The 22,578-nt window shown below is 39.8% G+C and overlaps 1 protein-coding gene across 6 annotated transcripts in view; it reads right to left on the bottom strand.

Annotated features, from left to right (window-relative positions):
• Positions 1-22,578, bottom strand: part of magi3b (membrane associated guanylate kinase, WW and PDZ domain containing 3b) — a 158,580-nt gene that overhangs the window by 24,532 nt on the left and 111,470 nt on the right. For all 6 annotated transcript variants that reach the window (XM_077198013.1, XM_077198014.1, XM_077198017.1 and 3 more), the window contains 3 exons: positions 12,965-13,084; positions 4,253-4,459; positions 960-1,134 (listed from right to left, as the gene is read on the bottom strand). In XM_077198013.1, coding sequence (XP_077054128.1) covers positions 960-1,134; positions 4,253-4,459; positions 12,965-13,084 — 502 coding nt within the window. The remainder of the gene's footprint in view (positions 1-959; positions 1,135-4,252; positions 4,460-12,964; positions 13,085-22,578) is intronic.

Below are 22,578 nucleotides of genomic sequence, written 5' to 3'. Positions count from 1 at the left end.
TTATTCTGTTCTGACAGCTCTGCTCTTGACTTTTAAAAGCAACACTACTTTGAGAAAAGTGAGAAAAACATCAGATATCAGCAAGACGGGGAGAGAAAGTGATAAAGTATGCTGTTTGTGAAAATAGAAATTGGAATACTATGTTGATGAAGTTTGAGATTCGACCTGAAAAGAATCTTGACAGCAGTGCTATGGAGGGGAAAATGCGTTGCTTGCTAATAAATATTCCTGCGTAAAAAAGGGAATATTGGGCAGAAAATTTAAAAACAGTAAATAAAACCTTTGTAGAAATATACAATTTACATATAATGTCTTTGCATACTACTACTGCATCAAAATATCTCTTCAAGAGCCTCCGGCAAAAATAAAATAAAGATGAAAACACTCTGCAGTAATACTACAGTGGCATTATAAATAACAAAACACAAAAACAAATAAAAGTATATCCTGTGGTATTGTGTATAGTGCATCAAATCCCATTTGACATTCAGTGGCATGAAAACAATAATAAACACAGAAAACAATATCCTGTGATATACAGTGTGTCAAATCAGACGGCATTAAGCAATGTGGTAACAATAAAAAAAAAACATCAACACTTCAAGGTAAACATTCGGTTCAAGGGTAGACAGACATTTGGTTCAAAGTATCCAAAAGGAAGTCTATAATGGATATTATTAATATTATTTATCATTTACAGAATATATAAATTGATTTTTTCAATAACATGAAATATTTTATTCTTATAATTAAAAATTATTACTGAAAATTACTCTCAAATCTCACGAATAGTATCACGTAACTGAACGTTGAAATTCACCTTTCAAATACAATTTTCTCAATGCTATGAACAGTCTTATTATTTATGAATGCGGTAAACCAGAAGGTGACAGCAACAGACCTCATGCAGTTATAAAGTCATAAAGGCTAAATCTCTCCTCTTATGGCCACACACTCACTCTATGAAGTAAACCATGCCCGTCTCTGTGTAGGCCATTTCCCAGTTGTAGGGCAGGGGCTCCAGGCTGTCGTCTCTGGGTAAAGAGCTCCAGGTGCGGAGCTCCAGTGTCCCACTGCCTCCACCACTGGACTGAGTGTAGCTGGGCACAGCTTTCCTCCACTCCTCTGTCCTCCCTACAGAAGGAAAGACGACAAAAAAATATAATGCAAAACTAAGTCGGGTGATATTTTGCATGTCAAAGTAGGATGGTGTGCAAACAAGACCTTTTCCTGTTGCAGGTACATAGCAGAAAAATATATAACCACAAATTATTGATATAGTTAAAATATTATTAATACAAAATAATTATACATAAATATTTTTTGAGTTTTCATTTTTGTATCAAATTTGCATATATATAGACACACACACACACACACACACACATATATATATATATATATATATATATATATATATATATATATAAAATCGTAAACCTCAAACTGCCTGATTCTTATATCATCAAAAAAATGTAACTATATTAATAGTTTGAAAGTTATATATATTGTACATCCTACTTAATCTGCATACATACAGTATACTCGTGTAAAGCAATATATATAGCAATATAAACAAAACAATCGGCTTTGTGATTGTTTATATCTTCACAAAATGTAAACTCTATTATCGCACAGCTCTTTATATAAAATTGTATATATATAAATATATATATATTGAACAACATTCAGTTTCCGTCACTCTCTCAGCCCCTCATCTAAATTGAAAAGATACTTTGAATATGAAACTGAAACTGCAAAATCATTGTCTTAACGCGTGAGTCATTGAATCATTCAGTCAAACAATTCGTTTAAAACGGATGATTCATTCAGGTACAAAGCAGGTGTCTTTATGAGTGAGTAGTTGGGTCATTCATAGACATGGAGGGGCAGGGCTCTTTTTCGAGCACAAGTGGAGGCCCCTTCTGTTGCGAGGCTCGTTTCATGCTAAAAACATTGCAAAGGCTCCTATTGTGTCCAACTATATCCGCATACATACAGTACACTCACGTAAAGCAATACACTGTATACTATAGAAAATCTCAACTGCCTGATTTTATTTTGTTGCTAAATGCAACTTTGTTATTGTCCAGCTCTATTTATAAAGTTGTATGTATAATAAGCACGTCAAACTTCCACATGCATACAATACTCAGGTAGGGCAATATACACTATAGCATATGTATCTCAACTGCTTGATTGCTTTTATCGTCACAAAATGTAAACTATATTATTTCCCAGCTCTAATCTGCAAAATGTGGAAAGGCATGAAAATATTAAGATATTACAAACATTAACATCACACTTTTCTGTAAAGTGGCTTTAAAACAGTATTGTGAAAAGTGCAATAAAAATAACATTTGACTTGGTTATTAGCATGCAATAGGATTTAAGGTATCTTACCACGCATTACTAATTTAGATCTGATTCTGATTCATTACACATCTGATGGATTCTGCATAGATTTACACATCCTTCAAAATCTGAAAATTGACTAAATGTACATCATTTTATGCAGTAATATGACAAGAGTTTAAAAGAAATCTACAGTATAGGAAGAAATGCCTGTGGTAACATCAGCTCTCTGTGTTTGTATGTAAAAGCAGTAAGTATGTGTGTGCATGCATGATAACTAATTCACTGCCATTTTCTCTCTCTTTAAACACACTTGAAGTGGCAGAAAGCCTTTAAAGCAAATATGACACTATTCTGCAGCAAGGACACTCCCCATTAAATGACTCTTTTAACATGAGCCAAGGGACTACTTACTTCAGTGAATATTCAACAACAATTCCCTCTTCACTGGCTTATACCAATGCTGGGGGGGGGAAAGACCTCACCAGTCCCAGCAGTCAAACATAGCTATACAAACACAACAGCTTTTAATTAATAGCAGGAGACAACAACTGTGTCAATGAGGCTAAGAGAAGGCAACCATATATTTACGGAAAGATTAAACAAGGGTACTGAAGAGGTTCCATCGTATTAGATTGAAATACAATAGTAATTTTATAAATTAATTGCCATGGTACTTTATGTTGGTGAAACTCAAGGCCTGAAAGTTTAAATCAGTTTATACACCTTTATATAACACACATTTTGTATACAAACCGATATACACAACAGAAGAATAGTATAAGAACATAATTTAAGGCAAAAAAAAACCTGAGGGTATAAGCTTGGTTCCTCCTGGGGACATTTGTGGCTTATACTGTATAAAGTCAAAAGCAAGGGTTAAAAGTTAAAGCCCTGTAAACGTCTAAAAAACTCATTTATGTTTAAGGCAGATCCACACCAGGGTCATGGACATGAATCATTCACGCATTAAGCAAGCAGTGGAGCAATGACTCGCTTACCAAATGCAACTGAATTACTCCAGTATACAAATAGAGCATAAATTTCAGGCCTCGAGCCTTGAATGCACAACCGCTGATCTCAAAAGGATTATAAGGTTATAAGGTGAACTAATGAGAGCATGTGAGCGGAGGGTTTTGCTCTTTTTTAAGCAAAGCTTGCCTCTCTGTGCTGAGTTCTCCTTGAGTAAAGGACAAGAATCTTCTCTGAGAGATCATTTAAGGCCTGAGACTGATCATTTGCACATGAGTTAAGCAGACTGCAGGTTAAAGCCTCAAGCACACAGCAAGTTTGGAAAAGATTTGCTGTCTGAGACAAATTTCAGGAATATTAAAGATATCTTTCTTGTAGGGCAAAATCTGCAGTCTTTGATCACTTCATTTGACATGCTCCCCGATAGCCAATCGCCTTTGCGATGAATCTTAATTTCTGACACATATTTTGCGTCACAATCCTGCAGTATGACTACTTTAAATAAAGAACTGATAGTAAAATACAATATTAATATTAGAGGAAAATCAAAAATAAATGTTTAAGTTAAAGCACTGAAATTATTAAAAATAAAAATAAAAATAAATAGAAATAAATAGCTAAATAGAAATATATAAAAAAATAAAAAAGGTAAAAGCATATAGAAAAATTACCAAATCTTAAACTACAATTGAAATAAAAACTGAACATAGAAAAACAAAAGCTAATTCAAAATTTGAAAAAATAATACAATACTATATAAATACTACTAAAATAACACTGGGCCGAAGTCCTAAGATGTATATTGTACGTTTTTTGCACAATCTGTGTCACTATGGGTGACTAATTTTTAGACCAAAATCTATCTCTGCAGTCATACAGATTGTGGTTAACACAAGCACACACACATTAAAGTTCATCCACTGACCTGGGATGCCATTTGGGAGCTGTGGCCGTTCCTCATCCTCTTCCTCCTCAGGGACCACGCTGTCTTTGCGGTCCATCTTACTGACAGAGGTGGTTCGCTTTCGTTGGACTTCGGAGCCATAATCCTCCTCAAACAGAACCTGGTCAACGAGGTCAGGCTGAACCAAGTTTGGCTCCGCAGGAGGTTTGGGTGTGCCATAGAAGTTACCTGGAGAAATAAAGAACTTATTTTGATTCATGACATCTTTAAAAAAGTCATAAAAATAGATACTTGTGAGGGTTTGTGTAACATTTTTGCTACATAAGCTTTGATTTATAAAGCCACAAATACTTTAGTTTGATGAAACAGCTGATTTGGTAACACTGGGACAGGAGCTACATGCAAATCTGCTTCTTTATCGCTACCTCCGCTTTCTTCCTCAGTTCCAGTTTTCTCAAAAAATGTAGATCTAGGTGTCGACTATCTAATATGCAGTGTGAAATGTTATACTTTCCATTCAGTGGTGCCTTGAAAGTAATTACACTCACCACTGGATTCAGTAATGAAACTTTTCCCACTATCATCTCATGCAAAATTCAGTTCATTAATATGCATCAGAAACAATGATACAGCCAATCAGTGGAGCAGCATAATGCATTTAAATTAATTACTAATTTGATGGTACATGTCAATGCATGTGTGTGTGGGGTGTGGGGTGTGGGGTTGAAGGGTTGTGCTTCATCATTCCCTCTTGATGTAAGACTAAAGAAATCACTCTCAGTATGATTAGATTCAGTCAATGGAAAGGCGTCTTTTCAAATCAACCATTCAACCTTCACCAATTATACACAGATTAATTTAAATTATCCAAATTTGTTGTTTTGTTTCTTCGCTCCCTTCATCCTGAAAATAAATATGCTGCCCCTAGAAATCATTAGCGTCTGTTTAAGAAAAAGAAAAACAGCTTTTTAAGGTCACATTTTCATCTTTTGCCAATGTAAATATAATCCTTGTAAACAGTCGAAAGATTAATCCTCTTTTTTTTAGATTGTAAATTCTAAAGAGTTTAATTAGCAAATAGAAACTGAAACCATGTGGGAATAGGATTTTTCACAAGCAATTAACTACTGTTGACAACTTCGCTCACCTCTCATGAATATGCAGTGATGAATACCCTTCACTCCTTCCCTCTCTGTCTCTCTTCATTATACAAATGGATCTCCTTCTTTCCAGTGCCACAGTGTAAGAAAAGTGTTTGTGCTGCTACCACAACATTTGTTATATATTATGTGCGTCATCATGCGAAAACAGCATGTTACCAAGACTATAGTCTCACTGAGAGACACATTTTAAAATCAGGATAAATTCCTGTCCAGTTTGCAGCTTATTATGGTTTACAGCACAATTAGACAGGAAGGTTGCCTGAACAACATTTAAATCAACCAACAACTTTGGGCAAGCAACCCTCTTTTTTTTATCATACTTACCCCAAACTTTTTTTAACAGTAGCATATATCACAATTTTACACAAAAATATCAAGCAGCAAAAACTGTTTTCAACATAATAACAAGAAATGTTTCTTGAGCACCAACATTTGAATGATGTCTGAAGGTAGTAGGGCTGGGAAAAAAAATTTTTTTTTGATTAATCGATTTTTAGATTAATTGTTTTTTAAAATGTGGTCGATTCAAAATCGATTCTCAAAGGCCAAAAATCAATTTTTTTTCCCATATTTATTTATCTATCACCCAAAGCCAGTATTAGTTTTCATACACTGTTCATAGGCTTGCAGCCTCCATGTTACAGCTAATGCTGTGAGATTTTATGTTTTTTTTATCTTAAACATAAAATAACCTGATCCTGTTTGATCAAGGCATGCGACTGTTCAGACTTCAGCATAAATTTTTCATCTTGCATCAAAATCCTGTCTATTCATTGTATGCATTTGAAATATAGAGTTGGGTTCTGTTTTAATGTACCCAAGTGTACCTAAAATAAAAAGTGTAATACACAGGTTTGTAGCTCTTAATTTATTTTTATTAATGAACCACTTGTAAACTTATGTTCACTGTTCTTTTTTATAAATATGGGATTTGTATTAGATCTATATTTACTGAGTCGAATTGAGAGTTGAATACGGAATCGAAATCGAAAATCAAATTTAGAACCAAAATCGAATCAAAAATCGAAATCGAATCGAATTGAGAGCTTGCATTCGAAATCGAATCAAATTGGAACATCTGAATCGATCCCCAGCCCTAGTCTGAAGTAATGGCTGCTGAAAATTCAGCTTTGCCATCACAAGAAAAAATTACTTTTTTAAATATATTCAAACAGAGAACAATTATATCAAATTGTAATCATATTTCACAATATTACAGTTTTTACTGAATCGTGATAGAATAAATGCAGCCTTGGTGATGAATATAAGAGACTTCTTTTAAAAAACAAAAAAAATTCCAAACATTTCAATGCGAGAATAGATGTGATGCTAATAGTGTTGTAGAACTCAAGGCCAGTCTCGGTCTCAACCCCTCAAAGTCTTGATCTTGTCTTGGTCTCAACACACACTGGTCTTGGTCTGACTACAACAGCACTAGATGTTAATGGCACATTACATACGACTTGGAATATTTGGAATAATTGGACTAATAAAACTCAAATAGACTGCTTGATGTCAGACTTCCCAATTGGAAAACTGAAACCTATTTAACATGGTTTGAAATAAATGCTAGGCTGCGTTATGCTGTAGGGATATGACGATTTCAGATCCTGAACGATTAAATTGTCTCCACGATCTGCGTTTGAAGAGAGATCATAGTATTATGTTACAGCGCACATTCATCTGTTGCAGCTCTGGCACCACCATCCCAATATACTGTACAATGTAACATTCATTCATATCACGTTTAGTAACGCAGCGGTAGGGTTGCACTCACAAGACATTGCAAATCTTCGCCATCACAAAAGTTTATTATTTGCATGAGTGTTAAAGTCTTGCCAGTTAAACTTTTATTTGCACGCTGTTCTGTCATAATCTGAACGTTTATACCCGAAACGTGAGCAAACTAAAAACCTGTCAAACCACGTAAGTAGGCTACTTAAAGGGCACAGTGCAGGTCATATACAGGTTATGTACAGGTAATATATAACCTTGTATGAAAATACCATATGAAAACTTAATGCAGGATTTAAAATTGTTTTGCAAGACATAAGGGCACAAATTTAGTAGGAAACGTGACAGTTTCCTTGACTGTTAAAAAAAACACTTTTTTTTTCAACATCGCGTCACATTACGTCGCCAGATGGAGTCATTTGCCTGTGTTATGCCAAATTATTACCCCCCTCGTTGAAATCAGTACCTGACTGACTAATTTTAACCCCAACCCTAATCCTAACTCCTCCCCCAGTGTGTAGCTCCTTCATCGGGTCCGCCCGGTCCGTCGTCGGCATTTGTTGTGGCCGCCGGTGGGAAACGTGATAGTCACGGATCAGTAAGAGATCACTTAGTGTACATAAACTTTTAATGTAATGCATTTGTGTTTGTTATTAGTCTGCAGCCGAAACTTATTATTATCATAAATAGTTATATAATTCATTTTCAATCTGTACAAAACCCCTTTAACTTTTAATGTTTTTAATGTTAAGACAATTGTGATTGTGATTTTTTTTTATTCATCGTCACCAAAATGGGGCCATTCAAAGCCTTTATAAAGCCCCACTACCTCTGGAAAACTGTCTCCTAATGGCTGACACAACACATGCAGGTAAGGGTCCAAATACTAGCTTTGCTATTGCCTGATACATGTTAATAATCTGTACAATATTGTGATCTGAGCATAGTGTTAACACTAGAACTAACACTGGTCTCTCATCAACACACCTGGCCTGTTCTCCTCACACCACAATAAATTACATAAATACATTTATATCGTAAGTAAACGTAAACAATTCGGATGCGTGTCAGTATATTAGATCCGTACATTCGGTCTTAAAGTGACAGCAGTCTAATAAAGCTACTGCCATCTATGTCATTTATGTTAATCAAACAAATTGCAAAGAGAAAATTACTCACTGCTCTTGACTGAATAACTTCATGGGCTTTAATAAGAATCAGTGTAATTTATACAGTGTATATGTAGTGTTTTATTTTTTACATGTATTCAATTTCTTACTTGCATGTTACTGTTAAATACACCTACTGGAGCAGAAAAAAATAAAGCACTGTTTATTTAATTTGTACCTTATATTGTATTTGTAATATTATTTGCCATTTGCATCTTTATTCTTATTTTTAATAAAAAAAGATCAAATAATGAAATAAAATAAAGTGAAATAAGGTGCTCACCCCTACTTCAGTCTATGGTCTGTCATTGTATTTCTTTTTTTCTTTTGTTACCTTGTAAGGTTACATTTTTTCAAATAGGGAAATTAGTTTGGCTGCATTGCTCAGTGCTTTGCAAAAAAGTCTTAAAATCCAACATTAAAAAGAATCGTGATAAGATTTTGGATTGTCATTCTGCCTGAAAAAATAGTGATTGCCATATCGCCCACCCCTAGCTGTAACCCTGATTAATCACCCCATGCACTCAGCTAACCATGACAGAATCATAAAGGTCTGTGCTACTCTCAGTATCTGAGCAGATTTACAGCGTCATCTGTCGCCAGTAATCTGCAGAGAGCCAAATAATCTGAGAACGAGGTGAACGTTGTCCCAGCGTTCTCTTAATGATCTCAAAAATATTTTGGTGCACATAAAGTGCAGCTATAATATCAAAATAGATAGATATGGACAGATAACAGAGTTTTATAGGCTTTTTTAATAGGCTTTAAGTGGACCAAAGTAGCAACCATACTGCAAACATTTTATGAATGTATACAATTTTTTTGCAAATTAATTTAAGAAAAATGTCCTATTTCACCCCATAAATCAAAATAAAAAACATACTTTGAATAAAGAAAATTAATAATATTTATATTTTAATAATATTGTATATATAATATATAATAATAATATTGTTTGCATTATTTGCATATTTAAACTGTTTAAAATGTTTAATTTTAATGTAATTTTTGAATGTGTCCAGACATGTTTTTTCCCCATCTATAACTGTCAATAAACAACTTATCTGCCCTAAAAATAGACTTAAGTTTCTTAATCCAACATTTTTATCATGTATATTCAGACACAATATATGTGATCTTTCAATGAGCATTACTCCATGTGAGCAGAGAACATCTATCTATTTATTGGAATAGAATGGTGTTGACATGTGACTCAACAGGCAATAAGTACAGTGAATTGTGCCACAGCCTATTCATGTTTACAGATCGCCTCCACTGAGATTTTCTGTGTGTTTACAAGGAGTGCTAAATCTTTATTGATCAGGATCAACTCTTAATTCAACCAAGCTTGCTTAGACAGGATTACATTAAAAGCTGCCTTGAGGGTTGTAAATTTATCAACACTACTGGAATGAGGGAATCTGAAAGGCATAGAAACTGTTTGCTATTGCTCAAGCATGACCACATTGAGACATTAGATGTTGTAAACCTATATAAAGCTGCATCAAAGGTAAAATATCATTCTTGCTCTAAAGTAAATATGTTGTAAAACCTGATTGTAACTGAGGGTGAACTATTCCTTTGGGGAACAGTTTGCTGAGATTAGAGTATGCATGTGTGTTTTCATGCATGCGTGTGTGTCCGAAGATCAGAAAGTCTCCCTCTTCGAAAGCACAGCACATATTACATTTCTTACTGGCATGGCTCCCTGTCCCAGCAGGCTTTGCCTGGCATGAGTCCCTGGTCCCATTATCGACATGGGGCCACAGTGAATGCACTCGCCTGGCACGCTATCTGTCTCTCAGGACAGAGACATTCAAACCAACTAAACCGCAGAGGGGAGGACAAACACGCATTGCTTTTATTCTTTAGGGAAAAAGGAAAAAGAAAGTCCTCTGAAAAAAAATTAAATATAGTACCTTTCAAAAGATTTTTAATGTTCTTTAAAAATGGCTCTAATGCTCACCAAGGCATGCATTTATTTGAATATAGTAAAAACAGCAATATTATGAAATATTACAATTTAAAAGAACACTTTTTCGATTTTAATATATTTTAAAATTTATTTTATTCCTGTGATACATTTTCAGCATCATTACTCCAGTCTTCAGTGTCACATGATTCTTCAGAAATCATTCTAATATGCTGATTTGGTGCTCAAGAAACATTTCTTACTATTATCAATGTTAAAAGAATGATGCATTTTTTTCAGGATTCTCTGACGAATAGAAAATTTGAAACATAAATCTTTTGTAACATTAGAAATGTCTTTATACTGTCACTTTTGATCAAATGAATGCACCCTTTCTGAATAAAAGTATTAATTATTAAAACAATCTGACGCCAAACTGAATGGTAGTATGTGTGTCTACTTCTTTGAACAATTCATAAAATAAAAATGAAAATATTTGTTCATTATATAACAAAATATAATATTTTTTATATAATAAATTATACTATGTGTGTGCATATATATATAGAGGTCCTTCTCAAACAATTAGCATATTGTGATAAAGTTAATTATTTTCCATAATGTAATGATAAAAATTAAACTTTCATATATTTTAGATTCATTGCACACCAACTGAAATATTTCAGGTCTTTTATTGTTTTAATACTGATGATTTTGGCATACAGCTCATGAAAACCCAAAATTCCTATCTCAAAAAATTAGCATATTTCATCCGACCATTAAAATAAGTGTTTTTAATACAAAAAAAGTCAACCTTCAAATAATTATGTTCAGTTATGCACTCAATACTTGGTCGGGAATCCTTTTGCAGAAATGACTGCTTCAATGCGGCATGGCATGGAGGCAATCAGCCTGTGGCACTGCTGAGGTGTTATGGAGGCCCAGGATACCTTGATAGCGGCCTTAAGCTCATCCAGAGGGTTGGGTCTTGGGTCTCTCAACTTTCTCTTCACAATATCCCACAGATTCTCTATGGCAGGCCAATTGAGCACAGTAATACCATGGTCAGTAAACCATTTACCAGTGGTTTTGGCACTGTGAGCAGGTGCCAGGTCGTGCTGAAAAATTAAATCTTCATCTCCATAAAGCTTTTCAGCAGATGGAAGCATGAAGTGCTCCAAAATCTCCTGATAGCTAGCTGCATTGATCCTGCCCTTGATAAAACACAGTGGACCAACACCAGCAGCTGACATGGCACCCCAGACCATCACTGACTGTGGGTACTTGACACTGGACTTCAGGCATTTTGGCATTTCCTTCTCCCCAGTCTTCCTCCAGACTCTGGCACCTTGATTTCCGAATGACATGCAAAATTTGCTTTCATCCGAAAAAAGTACTTTGGACCTCTGAGCAACAGTCCAGTGCTGCTTCTCTGTAGCCCAGGTCAGGCGCTTCTGCCACTGTTTCTGGTTCAAAAGTGGCTTGACCTGGGGAATGTAGCCCATTTCCTGCACACGCCTCTGGATGTTTCTACTCCAGACTCAGTCCACTGCTCCCGCAGGTCCCCCAAGGTCTGTAATCGGTCCTTCTCCACAATCTTCCTCAGGGTCCGGTCACCTCTTCTCGTTGTGCAGCGTTTTTTGCCACACTTTTTCCTTCCCACAGACTTCCCACTGAGGTGCCTTGATACAGCACTCTGGGAACAGCCTATTTGTTCAGAAATTTCTTTCTGTGTCTTACCCTCTTGCTTGAGGGTGTCAATGATGGCCTTCTGGACAGCAGTCAGGTCGGCAGTCTTACCCATGATTGCGGTTTGAGTAATGAAACAGGCTGGGAGTTTGAAAAAAAAGCCTCAGGAATCTTTTGCAGGTGTTTAGAGTTAATTAGTTGATTCAGATGATTAGGTTAATAGCTCGTTTAGAGACCCTTTTCATGATATGCTAATTTTTTGAGATAGGAATTTTGGGTTTTCATGAGCTGTATGCCAAAATCATCAGTATTAAAACAATAAAAGACCTGAAATATTTCAGTCGGTGTGCAATGAATCTAAAATATATGAAAGTTTAATTTTTATCATTACATTATGGAAAATAATGAACTGCATATAATGAACATATCACAATATGCTAATTTTTTGAGAAGGACCTGTATATGCACACACATACACTCACAGCTCCTTTAACACATACATACACATACAGTATATATCTATCTGTGGAAAGTGCCATTACAGGGAACAGACTGGGACTTTTGTCTTCCTTATGTGTACTTTTTCAGCAGTTTTCCTCAAGCTCCGCAAAGCTTGTTTGCATGGTGTAAACCTGTGCTAACTGACTCACTGACTCTGCCTGTAAGATTTGGAGGCTAAATCCATCATACAGTACATTTTTGAGGCTGCACTATCATGAAATTCTTTTTGGACAAAATGAATGCCTAGAGGTTTTGGTGTCAAAGTTTACTTCAGTCAGGCAAAAAACACAAATGTGTCAAATGTTAACACTAAATGTGCATTTCTAGAAATGTTGCAGCATAAGAATAGTGATTAAGTTTTGGTTAAGCTTAGATTTTAGGCTTTGGTTCTTTTAAATAAAAAACTGCGTTTGATGTGAATTATTCACCCGTTACAGTATATCGTCTACCAGGAAGACTTGGAAAACAACTAGCATCTTTACAACACATGATCTGAGGTAACATTCATGTCCATGGTTTGGGATATTTGTGTGAAGAATATCAGTATAGAGAGTGTGTTTTATACCATCATATGTTCCGCTCTCCAGCAGTAATCCACTCTCTTCCAGGATACGAAAATCCCCCACACTGATGAAATTATAGTCCACTCCTGGAACCTCCCCATCTCTGGGCATCCGAGTGGTACCTTCCAGTAAAACAAACACAATTAGTGACAGTAAACTAGTTCTGGTAAGAATATCCTACACCCACAATCCCCTTTGCTGCAAACTTTGTGTCTGTCTAAACACAGCCTCAGATTGACCAAAATTAAAATTGGATTCCCTGGTTGCATTTCAGAATTTCCTTTGAGAACAAGTGCACTCCATTCGGAACTGTAAATAGAACTGATCTCAAACTCCCATAGATACGATCTGGAAACTGGACGGGTTACATGGAAAAGTGGTTTAAAAAAAGAGGGATTGCCACACAGAGTGATGTACAGTATTAGCCAAACTTAGTAGAACAAGGACATATTACATCATATCAGAGGAAATCTTGTGTTATTTAGTGTGTTATTCGAGCATAGTGTAGTCACAGATCGCTTTATTCACAAGGGAGATGGTGACACAGAGGTGGAAAGTGTGCACAGACTGTACAATGAGATTCAGTCTCTGAAGCATTCAACACTTTTGAAAAAGGTGTGTGTCTGCAGTGTAGTAATCTTTATATTTATAGTAATACTTTATTTTTACCCTTCGGTTTCTCAGCCCAGACTACATTTACTCATCCTAATGTTGTACCAAACTTGTATACATTTCTTTCTTCAGCTAGGCACAAAAGTAGATATTTTGCAGGATGTTCAAGCTGATCTATAATCATAGGCGGAGGGTGAACCAACTCCATGGTGAGGCTAAAGACAGGCCCGGATTGGGAGCACCGGGAGAATTCCCGCTGCCTTTTTTTTAATATACAGGCCTATATATAATTATATATTATTGCCTGCCTAATGTACTAAAATTATAATTTCCGACTTCTGCATTCTATAATAAATCGCTAATAAATCATGAATCGGTTAGTCTTGACTGGCAGCGCTACGATTTGGCTCTCACGGCAAACAGTTTCGAACCGAGTAAAAATCTGATCTCTGATTTAAATTGATTTTTTTTCTTTCTTAAAATCTATCTGTAGATGACAAAGAAATTGTTCAAAACAAGTTTTAACTTTATTTTGTTTTGATTTTCCCTTCTGGGATTTGATCTGGATTTCCCCCTTGGGGTTAAAGTGCAATCAGAAACAACAAGCCAAAAAGACAAGATGGCAGGCCCTGCCTTTGTAAACAGTGAAAATGTAACATAATGTAACATAACATAAAATGTAAAAAACATAATAAGTGTATTGTGATTTTCAAAACATTTGGTAACTAAACAGAATTGTACTAAGTTTAGTGACAACAGAATGTTTACATGGTACAATGACTGGTATGCTACTGTTTTTATTATTGCTTGACACAAATTTCACAATTTTAAAGGGGCATTCGGCAACTCTAGCTATTTCTTCGCTGATTTTCGCTTTTGTTGTCGCATATTGTCTCAACGAGCTCCCCCTACAGCTGTGGGGCGTATATTTCACAACAATGTCGTAAGAAAACTCACTTGCGGCCCCCTTCTCCCCCTTTCTACCGCTGCTCATGTGCAGTTGTTATTATCAGAGCCGGCCAACTTTATCGTTTGGAGTATGTCTACCGAGGTGGGTAATACATAATACACATTGAGGGCGGCGTGTGTGTTTATGTCGAATTGCCGTAAAGCAGTTTGTGTTTCTCGCTCGTTCTCGCTTCTCAAAAGACTTCCTATTTCCAACGTACCGGGACGTTAGTCCCCATGTTGCAAGGTTGGTTTTATGCCTAGGAACGTTGAGGGGAGCGGGGAAAGTCACCTTTTTCACCTGAACAGGTTATTAAACCATCCAAATGATTTCTAAACGGTTTTATTAAGTTGAAATAGCTGCTGAATGCCCCTTTAATTCAATTCTTGAGATTTGATTCTGATCTTGATTCATTATCAATTCCTTTGGATAAATATTAGGTACAGTAGATACAATAATGTGTTATGTTATTTTTCCTCCCAAAAAAATATCTCACCTAATGCTGTAAACATACAGAGCCCTATCAGCTGGTATTATTATTAAAGGTTAAAAATAACATCTCAAATTAAATATAATGCGTTTTTTATAATAACAACGTTATAATATTTGAATGATATAGGTAAAAATATAATAAATATGTAATTAGTTATCATAGTTATCATATTTAGCAAAATACTCCTCACTTTAGCAATTTTTTTAAGTCCAACTAACTCGCTTTGGTCATTAAATGGCTTTCCTGAGGTAAATGTAATGTTACATGACATATTGTTTTCCAGCTGTTTTATGGACCTCTTTCCGCGGTTGAAAAACATTGATCGATCGATTTTATTACATTTCGGTAAGTTGAACTGTATCTTTCAAATTACCAACTGATCATTCATTTTTATTTACTATAAACTAGTAGCAAAGAGTAACAGATGATCGGTTCACGTGCCGCTTGAACTGAGATCTGTCACGTCACATTTACAAGCGCCAAAACAGTGTTTATTGTTTGAATTTCATAATTAAATTGACAGAATCTGAGAGCTGAGAATTTGTTTTATATCTATTATAACCTTCTCTGTCTTGTTTGTCGGTGTCAGTGTCCTCTTTGCTTTGCGATTTTTCTCTGCGTGAGGAAATGGATGTGTGGCGTGAGAGCGTGTAAAAAGCGACAATTGCGTGAGTCTCATAGTGAATCCGTGAGAGTTGGAAGCCCTGCGGATTCAGTTTGTAAATGTTTTTGGCGGGTGTGTCTTGTTCATTTGCCATGTTGTTTGTGTATAGTTTGGGAGCCCAGAGGGGAGCGTCGGCGGATGTTAAAGAGAAAACCGATTTTCATTCAAACAAGTCGACGTAAACTACACATTCGAGTTAATCGAGCAAATCGATTTATCGCCCAGCCCTAGTTTGTTATAATGAGAGGATTTGCGAGTGTGCAGAACTCAGAATCCACTCACCACTCAAAACCCTGGAGTTTTTGTTCAGTGCTTACACTTAAACACCTCTGATTGGCCATTGCGTTCAAGAAATCAACAGATATGTCTGTGATTGGCTATATAGCTAAATGCTGCAAACCATGTTGTAAATTGAAACCTTTGAAGTTCTCCAGTGCAAACACAGATACACACTGGATCGTTTGCCAAATATGTTTCAACAAAATGCTATCATTACGGAGAAAACTGATCCAATACCAGCAGTTATGGGCAGCTTTTCCCTCTAAAAGTAATCAGAAGCAGCAGCAGGCAGTGGTTTGAGTGAGAAAAGTCCATGGCCATGGTAAGACTAAGCCTTGGCCTGGCTTAACATATATATATACGTATATCACACTGTATATTTCTTCTTTTGTGTCAACAAACAACAGTAATATGGATTTGGAACAACATCATGAGAATTTAAATTTTCGGGGAACTATTTCTCCAATCAACTCAAAAGCATGCATTTTTACCCCTAAAACAAGATAAAAATGTTAATTCTGTGTGTTTAAGCCTGCGTGAGTGTGTTTGCTCAAAAAATATCAAACAGAAACAGTACACATATGGACCTAATTTCAGAGGTGGGTTGTTCAGCAGCAAAATTCTCATAAGAGACATCTGAGGGTGGCATTTCTTGCGAATAAAAGGCCAAAAATAAAAGATGACATTTCTCGGCTCTGTTCGTTTGTGTGCTAGGAAATGCCACCAGGCTCTACTGTCATTTGAAGGACATTTACATTAGATGCAGCAAAGTAAAATGCCAGAGTCAAGTGTCTGAGGAGACTTGACTCTACCTTGAGAGCAAATAATATTAAAAACAAGCTCCTTTACATTTTCCTTAGAGAGCAACTGTGTAAATGCCACAAGAAGAGGGAATCGGAACAGCAGCGCTGGTTACAGATTTGTGAATATCTACTGGCGAGGTTAAAAGGGGTTACCTGTCATGATCCCGGTATCCTCCTCTTACACTCTACCACCCTCTCCTGGTCACACTCTTTATTACATCCATTTACACACACACATTCCCATTCATTATCTCTGCCGCTCTCAGCTGTCTCTCATCACCTCATCACTCTCCCTCTTCTCCTCCCCAGCTGGTTCCCTCTTTCTCTGATTAGACTCTCTATTTCTAGTCTTCCCTGTCCTTTGTTCTTTGTCAGATTATTGCCATTGGTTACGTACCTGTGTACCTGCTGAACCAAACCCTGTCGTGTCGTGTCCTGTCTGGTGCGTGCCTCAATCTGTCTACCGTGTTACCTCGTCTCTGCTTTGTTACTTCTTCAGCTAACGTGAGTGGTCAAGGATTGGCGTTCCCGTGCTCTCTACGGACCCAGCCTGTCTCATCCTCCGGGGATTTCCCGTTGCCGGTCCTGACCGTACATTTCTGTTCTATTACTGAGAGACTTTCCGTTTTCCTTTGGATGAGACTTTCTTCAGTTGGATTTATTCGCCTTATGTGCCACCTGTGTTATTTTGCCTGAACTAATAAACTTTGTCAAACTGCCCTTTGCTTTTGGGTCCTCTCTCCTACACGTGACAGAATAATCTGACCAGAAATGGATCCAGCAAGGGAGAGTCCTCTTCAATCTGCACTTGAGATCCAGGGAGCCATGCTGGGCCGTCATGAGGATGAACTGGCCGCCGCTCACCATGCCATGGATTCTCTTGCTACTCGCATGACCGATATCTCACAACAGCTTAATCACCTCCGAGTGGAATCCTCCACCTCTAGAAGCCGTGACACGCCTGAGCCGAGAGTGAACAACCCGCCGTGCTATTCCGGTGAGCCCAAGGAATGTAGATCCTTTTTGACTCAGTGTGAGGTTGTCTTTTCACTACAGACTTCCACATACGCTGAGGATCGCTCTCGCATCGCCTTCGTCATCTCCTTGCTGGCTGGCCGGGCGCGGGAGTGGGGAACAGCTGTGTGGAGTTCGGAGGCTGACTGTCTCAGCCGTTATTCCTCCTTCAAGGAGGAGATGCTGCGGGTTTTTGACCGTTCTGCATTCGGAGCGGAGGCTTCCCGTCTTTTGTCTACGCTTCGTCAAGGGAGAAGGTCAGCAGCAGATTTTTCGATTGAATTTCGTACCTTATCTGCTTCATGTGACTGGAACGAGCCTGCCTTAGTAGCCCGTTTCCTCGAAGGGCTCAATGCTGACATTAAGGATGAGATCCTCGCCCGTGAATCACCCACTCGACTGGATCCTCTTATTGATATGGCCATTCGTGTGGAGAGGCGCTTCGACATGCGCCGCCGCAGCCGCAGCCTTGAGAGGGCACTTTTCTCTACCCCGGCTCGCTCTTCTACACCGCCGCCTTTCACTGACTCCGAGCCTATGCAGCTGGGTGGTTTACGAATCTCCGCGGCCGAACGCCAGCGCCGTATAACGGCTCGTCTCTGCATGTACTGCGCTTCCGCCTCCCATCGTGTCGCCTCCTGCCCGGTAAAAGCCAAGGCTCACCAGTAGAGAGAGGGTTACTGGTGAGCGCTTCAACCCTAGACCCTCCGTCACGCGCACGCACTACTTTCTCTGCTCTTCTCCGCTGGCCAGGGTTGTCCACCTCCTGTCCGGTTTTGATCGATTCGGGAGCCGAGGGAAATTTTGTGGATGAGACTTGGGCTCGAGAACAGGGGATTGCCCTCATTGAATGTAAAGACTCCACCCCTGTCCACGCCCTTGATGGTAGTATCCTCTCTAGAGTGCGCTTTGCCACTGCTCCGGTGAGTCTCACCATCTCTGGTAATCATCAAGAGACAATTTCTTTTCTAGTTTTGCATTCTCCTTTTAACCCTGTTGTTTTAGGACATCCCTGGTTAGTCGAGCATAATCCTCAGATTAACTGGTCTAGAGGTTCAATTCTTTCATGGAATTTGTCGTGTCATGTCAAGTGTTTGATGTCTGCTGTTTCTCCTGTCTCTTCTGTCTCTGTCTTTCAGGAGGAGCCGGGTGATTTGTCCGGGGTCCCGCGGGAGTACCATGATCCTCGAGCGGTCTTCAGTCGTTCCAGGGCCACTTCTCTTCCTCCCCATCGACCGTATGACTGCGCTATCGACCTCCTTCCTGGCACCACCCCTCCCCGGGGTAGACTTTACTCTCTCTCCGCCCCCGAACGCGAAGCTCTAGAGAAGTATCTTTCTGACTCGCTCGAAGCTGGTACCATTGTGTCTTCCTCCTCCCCTGCCGGTGCGGGTTTTTTCTTCGTTAAAAAGAAGGATGGTACATTACGCCCCTGCATAGATTATCGAGGCTTGAATGACATCACGGTCAAGAACCGTTATCCCTTGCCTCTCATGTCTTCTGCCTTCGAAATCTTGCAGGGGGCCAAGATCTTTTCTAAACTAGATCTTCGTAATGCTTACCACCTTGTCCGCATTAGGGAGGGGGACGAGTGGAAGACGGCGTTTAACACCCCCTTAGGACACTTTGAATATCGCGTTCTTCCTTTCGGGCTGGTCAACGCTCCCGCCGTGTTCCAGGCGTTAATTAACGACGTGCTCAGAGACATGTTGAACATTTTCGTTTTTGTCTACCTTGACGATATTTTAATTTTCTCTCCCTCTCTCCAAGTACACACTCTACACGTTCGACAAGTTCTCCAACGTCTCCTCGAGAACCGACTGTTTGTTAAGGCCGAGAAATGTACCTTCCACGCGCAGTCCATCTCATTTCTTGGTTCGGTAATTTCCGCTGAGGGCGTTAGCATGGATTCCTCCAAGGTCCGTGCGGTCACGGAATGGCCAGTGCCTGAGTCGCACGTTGCTCTTCAACGTTTTTTAGGCTTTGCAAATTTTTATCGTCGGTTTATCCGTAACTTTAGTCAGATCGCCGCCCCTCTATCTGCCCTCACGTCCGCCAGGGTCCGATTTTCCTGGTCGGAGGGAGCTCAGACAGCTTTTGATCGCCTCAAGTCCCTTTTTTCCTCCGCCCCGATCTTACGAACTCCTGATATCTCTAGACAGTTCATTGTTGAAGTTGATGCATCAGAGGTGGGCGTTGGAGCTATTCTCTCCCAACGCTCATCTTCTGATGAGAAGGTTCATCCCTGCGCCTACTATTCGCATCGTCTTTCGCCCGCCGAACGAAATTATGATGTTGGCAATCGCGAGTTATTGGCCATCCGTTTAGCTCTCGGAGAGTGGCGTCACTGGCTTGAGGGTGCCTCAGTCCCGTTCGTTGTCTGGACGGACCATAGAAATTTAGAGTACATTCGTTCCGCGAAGAGGCTCTGCGCTCATCAGGCTCGTTGGGCACTTTTCTTTACGCGTTTCGATTTTTCCATCTCCTTCCGCCCCGGGTCTAAGAACCTCAAGCCTGATGCTCTTTCGCGACAGTTTGCTTCCCCAGAGGTTGTTCCCAATAAGGAGGAGATCCTTCCTCAGGGCGTGGTGGTGGGCGCAGCTGTCTGGGGAATAGAACGTTTGGTCAAGCGCTCTCTGGCCCACGCCGTTACTCCTCGTCTTTGTCCTAAGGGTCTTTTGTACGTTCCTCCTTCTGCTCGTCTCGCGGTCTTTCAGTGGGGCCATTCATCCAAACTGTTTGCCCATCCCGGCGTTAGGGGCACGCTCGCCGCGGTCCGCCAAAGATTCTGGTGGCCCTCTCGTGAGCGCGACATTCGCCGTTTCGTCGCTTCGTGTGCCGTTTGCGCTCAGACTAAATCTGGTAATTCTCCCCCGGCCGGGTTGCTGCGTCCCCTTCCGTTACCGTCTCGCCCATGGTCTCACGTCGCCATGGACTTTATCACGGGTCTCCCCTCCTCTGAGGGGAACACCGTGATACTTACTGTCGTTGATCGTTTTTCTAAGACCGCCCGCTTTATTCCTTTACCTAAACTCCCGTCTGCTAGGGAGACCGCCCAGATTGTCGTCGACAAGATCTTTAAGATACATGGTCTTCCCTCCGACGTCGTTTCCGATAGGGGTCCCCAGTTCTCTTCCCTGTTCTGGAGGGAGTTTTGTCGCCTTATTGGAGCGTCGGCTAGTCTCTCCTCCGGCTTTCACCCACAGACCAATGGCCAAGCCGAACGAGCAAACCAGATAATCGGTCGCATTCTCCGTAGCCTCGCTTTCCGCAATCCGGCTTCCTGGTCAGAGCAGCTCCCCTGGGCGGAGTACGCACTTAATTCCGCTCCGTCTTCTGCCACTGGTCTATCCCCTTTTCAGTGTTGTCTCGGCTACCAGCCTCCGCTTTTTTCGTCACAAGATACAGACTCTAAGATGCCGTCGGTACAAGCCTTCATTCAACGTGCTAAGCGTACTTGGAGAAGGGTCAGGTCTGCTCTATTGAAGTCTCGTGCTCGCACCCGGCGGGCCGCTAATAGACGTCGTGTCAAAAGCCCCCGTTATTCCGTTGGGCAGAGGGTTTGGCTGTCTACCCTTAATCTTCCTCTCCAATCCTCTTCGCGTAAACTGGCCCCTAAATTCATCGGGCCTTTCCGCGTCCTTAAGATACTCAGTCCTGTCTCAGTCAGACTCAAATTGTCTGCCAATCTTCGACGCGTTCACCCGGTTTTTCACGTATCATGTATTAAACCCGTTACTCGTGTTCCTCCCCGTCCTGTCACTACCCCTATCCGTGTTGAAGGCGCTCCCATCTACAGGGTTCGCAAACTTCTCGACGTGCGCCCCCGGGGTCGGGGTCATCAGTTTCTGGTTGATTGGGAAGGATACGGTCCTGAGGAGAGAAGTTGGATTCCTTCCCGGGACGTCGTGGACCGCTCGTTGATCGATGACTTCTACCGCTCCCGCCAGTCCTCCTCCTCCGTTGCGCCAGGAGGCGCTCCTTGAGGGGGGGGGTACTGTCATGATCCCGGTATCCTCCTCTTACACTCTACCACCCTCTCCTGGTCACACTCTTTATTACATCCATTTACACACACACATTCCCATTCATTATCTCTGCCGCTCTCAGCTGTCTCTCATCACCTCATCACTCTCCCTCTTCTCCTCCCCAGCTGGTTCCCTCTTTCTCTGATTAGACTCTCTATTTCTAGTCTTCCCTGTCCTTTGTTCTTTGTCAGATTATTGCCATAGGTTACGTACCTGTGTACCTGCTGAACCAAACCCTGTCGTGTCGTGTCCTGTCTGGTGCGTGCCTCAATCTGTCTACCGTGTTACCTCGTCTCTGCTTTGTTACTTCTTCAGCTAACGTGAGTGGTCAAGGATTGGCGTTCCCGTGCTCTCTACGGACCCAGCCTGTCTCATCCTCCGGGGATTTCCCGTTGCCGGTCCTGACCGTACATTTCTGTTCTATTACTGAGAGACTTTCCGTTTTCCTTTGGATGAGACTTTCTTCAGTTGGATTTATTCGCCTTATGTGCCACCTGTGTTATTTTGCCTGAACTAATAAACTTTGTCAAACTGCCCTTTGCTTTTGGGTCCTCTCTCCTACACGTGACATTACCTTGTTCAATGTCCATAAAATAATGATAAAGAAGGTAGTAGAGGATAAGAGATGTTGTTAAACGTGTTGTTGCACAGATTTCCTTTCCATTTTTCTTTCCAATGTGAAAAAAAAATCATTTGTAAATTTAGCTGATTGTTGTGACATTTTATGAACTTATTTTTATTTAGCAATGATGCATTAAATTGATCAAAATCCAC

Source organism: Siphateles boraxobius, unplaced genomic scaffold (assembly GCF_051911475.1).
Source record: "Siphateles boraxobius isolate OS27281-9 unplaced genomic scaffold, OSU_SipBor_1 41, whole genome shotgun sequence".
Taxonomy (NCBI): domain Eukaryota; kingdom Metazoa; phylum Chordata; class Actinopteri; order Cypriniformes; family Leuciscidae; genus Siphateles; species Siphateles boraxobius.
This window is presented reverse-complemented; position numbering and strand designations above follow the sequence as displayed.